Source organism: Rutilus rutilus, assembly GCF_951802725.1.
Source record: "Rutilus rutilus genome assembly, chromosome: 20".
Taxonomy (NCBI): domain Eukaryota; kingdom Metazoa; phylum Chordata; class Actinopteri; order Cypriniformes; family Leuciscidae; genus Rutilus; species Rutilus rutilus.
Genome location: NC_140225.1, coordinates 6,875,807 through 6,882,146, shown reverse-complemented (window position 1 = coordinate 6,882,146; position 6,340 = coordinate 6,875,807). Strand labels below are relative to the sequence as shown.

Here is a 6,340-nt window from a genome sequence, read left to right as displayed (position 1 = left end):
AAAGTGTGTGTGCATAAGTGACTCCAAACGTGTGCAACCATTAGGACTGGAGGTTATAAATATTATCTTGATATTTTTAAGACATTGACATTAAATCTCTCAGCAAAACATTTACCAAAATTTACATGAATTTCTAATTAAAATATTTTAATACATACTACTGTTCATAAGTTTGAGGTCAGTAAGAAATGATGCATTAAATTTATCAAAAGTGACAGTAAAAACATTTATAATCTAACAAAATATCTGTCAAATAAATCTGCCAAATATTGACATTTTCACAAAGAGGATTCATTTCATATCTCCAGCAAAATCATAACAAATATATAATGAATAAATAATATATCCTTCAGCCCTAAGGAGCATGTTAAGCTTCACTTTGAATTCTGCAAAACTCCAGTGTGGTAAGCTGTGTCTCTGCTGCTGACTGTACAAAACATGCTTAGAAAGTTTGTGAGGTTTATTTTTAAGTAGAATAGTGTCGAGCACATTTTAATATTCCATTGAGAACAATGCAAAAAGACATTTAAAAAAAATGCTTGGGTCAGGGAAAAGCACACATACCATCTACAGAGCCAAATTCTCTCTCATGGGCTCTGGTCAGGATCTCCTTATATAGAGTCTCGGCCTGCTTAAATTTCCCCTGTTTCAGGTAGCATGAAGCCTGAGAAAGAAAGAGAAATGGGTCAGTAACAGGGATGTACTTATTTGTATCAATTTTCCAAGTATATTTATTGACTGTATTATGTGCAGGAAAAAAGTTAGACCGTACAATACGATAAATACACTAATTTATTTCTACATACATCAACCTTTGGTGCTTGTGCTTGATTGAAGTTTGATCAATAATTGTCTGATAAATATCAATGGCTGATATACAGTACATCTTATCACAGCTGCCATAAACCCTAAACAACGTCTGCTGAATACGGAGCCCCTAAAGGGACATGGTGATGGAAAAAATAAGTTTCAATCTTTTTGCGCTAACTCGCTAAAGTTTTGCAATCCCCTGAGAAACTTTGCGTTCATTCGCAAAACTTTCGCATTCCCAAGAGAAACTTTGTGTTCCCTCTCAAAACTAGGGCTACCCCCTAATAGTCAACTAAACGCTAGTCGACCAACATTTATATTAGTCGGTTAGTCGCAAGAAGAAGAAAAAAAACTCCACAGGAAGTGGCAAAGTAATGGCAAAGAAAACGCAAAAGCACTGACATATTTTTTCCTTCACCATGTCCCTTTGGGGGCTCCGTAGCTTAAAGATGTTTCAGTCCGAGCACGACTATTTACTCTAAAAGCTTCTTCCATTACACTGAAAGCAGAATGCGCCATATCTCATGTGTATAATTTGCTGAGACGACAGAAATCCTGCAGTATAAACACTGCAGACACCACACCATATGGATACATTTCTTAATGTTAATTAAAAAGAATGACCAGACAGAAGATCATTTCAAAATGAATCAGTGTTATTCTAATGGGATATTCGATTGCAAAGTTAATCCATTATCCGTATACTGGAGGTTTTGTTTTTCTCTAAACATGCTCAGAAAATGCATAACTCCACAAATGGAGGTCTGTTTGCTAGTTAAATGAGTGTGAATTGTGAGTGTGTTTGTACCAGGTTGTTTTTGGTCTTGGCCACATTGGGGTCGTCAGGGCCCAGTTTGGTCTGGTAGATCTCCAGGGCTCTCTGGTAGTAGTACTCCACCTCTTCATACTTGCCTTGGTTCTGACACAGCAAGGCCAGATTATTCAGCTGCTTAGCAACATCAGGGTGGTCTTTCCCCAGCACCTGACACACAAACACAAACATAGCCCATGTTATTCAGCTGCCTTATCTGTGTTACTCTGATTGTAGTAGTATACAACCACCTACAGAGAGGGGATGACCTGGTTATTCATCCTAATGCTTACTATGGTGGCTGTGGGAACGGTCCCAATTACCAGTTAAAATCTTAAGCCCCTCTTAAGAGGCGTTTACACAGAACACATAAGGGGCTTTCACACCGGGTAGTTCTAGGAACTTGAGTTCTAGGAACTAGCCACCAGGGTGGTTCCCCAAAAACGAATGGTTCCCTTTTTCCTGGTTGCATTCGCACCGCCAGTAGGAACTCTGAAGTGACCTAAGCCACGGTTGTTGTTGTGGCTTTTATTTTGACGGCGCGGCTAACCTTTATTTTGACGGCGCTGAGAACACCAGCAAGAGCCTGAGCATATAGTGCTCGCATTCTCCGTGTTCATTAGTTTATGATCGGTCTAACAGTCCTGTCTAATACGTTATTAGATAGACAGTACATGAAAAGGTATTAGCTTATGCCATGTGGTTGATGTCTATTGTTGCTAGCTGAACAGTAATACAATAATGTTTCGCTTGGTCACCTCAAAGTTGCGTTAGATTTTCTCCTTAAAAGGTTAAGAGGCCCATCTATTACTGTTTTCCATGTTCGTAGAGTTAGTTTTTGGAGTAAATATATAGGCCATAATCTGTGTGTTTACCTAGCTTCTTTAAAAATGGAGGGTGCTGGTGTTTCACGTGCGTTCAGCCAATCAGCGTAACTAACGTTACTGATAATTCCTATAGTGCTGATGTAGACCCTAATCTGAAGTAGGAGCTAAATTAGTTCCTCCAAAAGAAGTTCCTAGAACTAAAATCGTTCTTAGTTCTGCAAACACGCCAAAATCTGGGTACTTCCGCCAATAGCTCTAGAAACTATGAAAAGGTTCCTCCGGTGCGAAAGCCCCTATTTTTGCAGTCCACTGCGCTGCTTCTCCATTAGTTTTCTATGTAAACATGGAAGTGTTTGACATTGTATTCACACTTTTTGCAATGACATGGGGTTCTAAAAATGGGTCGCTCAAGTAAAAAGAGGTTCAACTTTTAAACGCATCTGGGGCCATCCACACTGAATGTGTTTTAGTGGTTAAAACAGGTCAGTGTAACTGCAAAAATTGCAAGTTCTAGAAACGCATATTTTAAAGTTTAACTTCTTTTAACTGGAGTGCTTTTAGAATGCAGTGTCAGACACGAGATTCTGCAAAAGATGTGAGACACGAGAGCAATGGCCAAACACATTTACAAAGAAAAACAATGGAAATGCAGGGCAGTGAAATGCAAAAACACAAACAGACCCTTTTTAAAGCTTGCAAATTTTTTCCACTTCCACTTTTTCCCCAATGTGTCTCACGTTTTTGCATTCCACTGTGCTCCTTTTACATTGTTATTCTATGTGAGCATGATGGATGTGTTTGAACGTCGGCACGACAACAGATTTTCGACCGTAAACTAAGGCCTCGCTCTATTTCTGATGTGCTTCAAGCACTCACGCAACTTTTGACACAAAGGACAAATGAGTTTGCAACGTTTGCTTTGTCGTCTCTAGACAGCCCTCAGATTCACCAGTACAATTGTGGGTAATTAAGAGAAACCAGTGTGTCAAAATATTAACTTCAGACAGTATGGAGCTGAACAAGTTCTGACGCCATTTAGAGACTTCACATCACGAAGACAAAGAGAAGCCAGTTAGAGTTGAGAAGTTGTAGTACCGTATTAATTATAATGTTTCAAATAAATACAAGCAAGGTCATGTCTGAGAGTGTCTTAATATGGGGGCTTGAAAATATTTCTCTACAAAAAAAAGGGAGCCCGGCAGAAAAAGTTTAGGAACCAGAGATTTACATATTGCATGCAAATGACCTGAACCAGTCTGAACAACAAAGATATTTTTTTTTTGAGTGATTTGAGCAAAAGCAGCATTTATGATACTAATGTCATTAGATTTTACTGCTGATTTGGGGCTTATTGGGGCAGTTGTGACCTAAGAATCGGACTTGTTACCCAAAGGTCGCGGGTTCAATACTCAATACCATCAGGAAACGACTGAGGTGACATTGAGCAAGGCACCTAACCCCCAATTGCTCAACAGGCACCACAGCAAAAAAGAAAGCCCACTGCTATGGGTGTGTGTGTCCACAGTTTGCAGTGTGTGTGTGTGTGTTTTCACTACTGCTCCTAATGTGTGTTCACTAACTTGGATGGGTTAAATGCAGAGGACAAATTCCAAATATGGGTTACCATACTTGGCCTTCACTTCACTTCACTTGATTTGAAATATGTTTGAAATTAAATTATTCCTGATTTAATTCTAAGCTGTCTCCATCTCTGTTCATAAAACACAGGCCTTAAGCAGGATTTTATTGATTAATTACAATGAGCATCTCTGCTTATCTCTCTACCTCTCTGTTGTTGTTCGGCTCGTGTTGAGAGATATTGACTGTTCACAGTGAAGGGCTCTGTGACCAATGTGATTCAATGTTTTTTGAAGTTGAAGTTGCCAACTGGTTCACTGCTTGTTCCCTCAAGATTTTCCTGTGGGGTTTTATAATGGGGTTTTTCAATTTATGAGTAAGACTGTGGTAAACATAACTCAACGATACTTTGAAGTTTTGTTCTACAACGTACACTCCACACACTCGCATCACATCCCAATCTGTCTCATCTAGTTACTTATTAAAAACGTACGTTAAAACCCCCTAAAAGGCTTTTATAAAACAGCGGCAACAGCAATACTATAAAAGAAATATTATCAATAACATCTAATAAAACAAACTGATCTAATATATAAACTTTAATATATAAACAATAGATACACTACATTGTGATAAATACCATTATATGTACACTACCATTAAAAACTTTGCTGTCTGCAAAACATTTTTTATTTTTAAAGTCTCTGATGTTCATTTGATCAAAAATACAGTAAAAACAGTAATATTGTGAAATGTTATAACATTTTGCAGATGAATTTGCAGCATCATTACTCCAGTATTCAGTGTCACGTGATCCTTCAGAAATCATTCTAATATGCTGATTTGCTGCTCAAGAAGCATTTCTTACTATCATCAGTGTTGAAAACAGTTGCACTGCTTTTTTTTGTGAAAACCATGATTTAAAAAAAGCATTTATTAGAAATAGAATTCTTTTATAATATTATAAATGTTTACCGTCACTTTTGATCAATTTAATGCATCCTTGCTGATTAAAAGCATTTATTTCTTTGAACGGCAGTGTAAGATTTTGGTCACGCCGCAATAGAAAGGAAAATAAGAAATGTCTGCAGAAGTTAAGCAATGAGATTTTGAATTCAGCAGGTTGTCTAAGCTATTTCTCTCAGCTCTGCATGTGTGAGACGCAGCACTCTGACTAAGACTCTCAAGACTTGCAGTAAGAGCTTTATCACACAGGCTTAGAAGAACTCTCTCCATAAAGAGATCAAAGTAAATCTGTGACGCAGCAGGAGGGAATGGGAATAGTGTCTAAGAAGCACAACATTTTCATCTGTACGGAAGGTGTGCGGCTGGTGCAGGTGTTATTTCTGGATAAGGGGAAAAGAAAAAAAGTGTGCACGGAGAACTATGGAAAAACTGAAATCGAAAAATCTTTTTAATAGGCAAGAAAAAACGTTTTCATGTCCTGATGTATTGTAAGATCTCTAAAAAAGGAGGCATGAGTGTGAAATGACTTGAAAAGTTTTAGCCTTTAAAAAAAAATGGAGGAATGTTGAAGTAGCAGTAGAATAGTATTAAACCCCATGAAAAGAAATAGGGTTTCAGAAGATGTCTCAAAATGTTTCAAGAGTCTTTTCACATCTCTCCCGAGAGCTTCCAAGAATGGATGCTTTATTTTTAAGTCTTTGAAACACACAGTGACGAATTGAGGAGAGAGAGAGAGAGAGAGAGAGAGAGAGAGAGAGAGAGAGAGAGAGAGAGAGAGAGAGAAAGGTGAATGCGAGTTATGTTTTGAGATGCAAAACCGGTAGGGAAAGATTCAAGATTACGAAGTCATACACATGATTCATTCATTTGACCTCTGACCCACCTTCTCTCTGATCTCCAGTGCTCTTTTACACAGAGGTTCTGCTTCCTTGTACTTCCCTCGTTTGCCATAAAGAACGGCCAGGTTGTTCAGAGTGGCGGCCACCTGCATACACAGGAAAACATACGCATATATTTACATACACAGATACATTTCGAAATCGTTCAACGATTCAACCAATCAATGATTCTGAATTGGTGCAGTCATTTATATACAATTAGTCATGTCGTCTTACGAAAAATGATTACTTGCTTGAAATCCGATCAAGGTCAAATTTTCCAAGTGTGGGTAGACTAACACGCATACACCCTGTGCATTGTGACAGATGAGTTCTGATCAACCTTTGATTAAGATACTTCAGTGCATGTGAGACATATACGTGTGTGACAGACGGCAAGAGTGACAAGAAAAAGAAAAAGGGCAAATTTATATTTTTGGCCTTGTGATGATATTAGATATTTGTATTAT

General features: G+C 38.1%; 1 protein-coding gene across 5 annotated transcripts in view; it reads right to left on the bottom strand.

Annotated features, from left to right (window-relative positions):
• The window catches only part of klc1a (kinesin light chain 1a), a 38,401-nt gene that overhangs the window by 16,062 nt on the left and 15,999 nt on the right, over positions 1-6,340 (bottom strand). For all 5 annotated transcript variants that reach the window (XM_084392077.1, XM_084392074.1, XM_084392076.1 and 2 more), the window contains exons 8-10: positions 5,876-5,977; positions 1,619-1,792; positions 565-664 (exon numbers count right to left, since the gene is read on the bottom strand). In XM_084392077.1, coding sequence (XP_084248203.1) covers positions 565-664; positions 1,619-1,792; positions 5,876-5,977 — 376 coding nt within the window. The remainder of the gene's footprint in view (positions 1-564; positions 665-1,618; positions 1,793-5,875; positions 5,978-6,340) is intronic.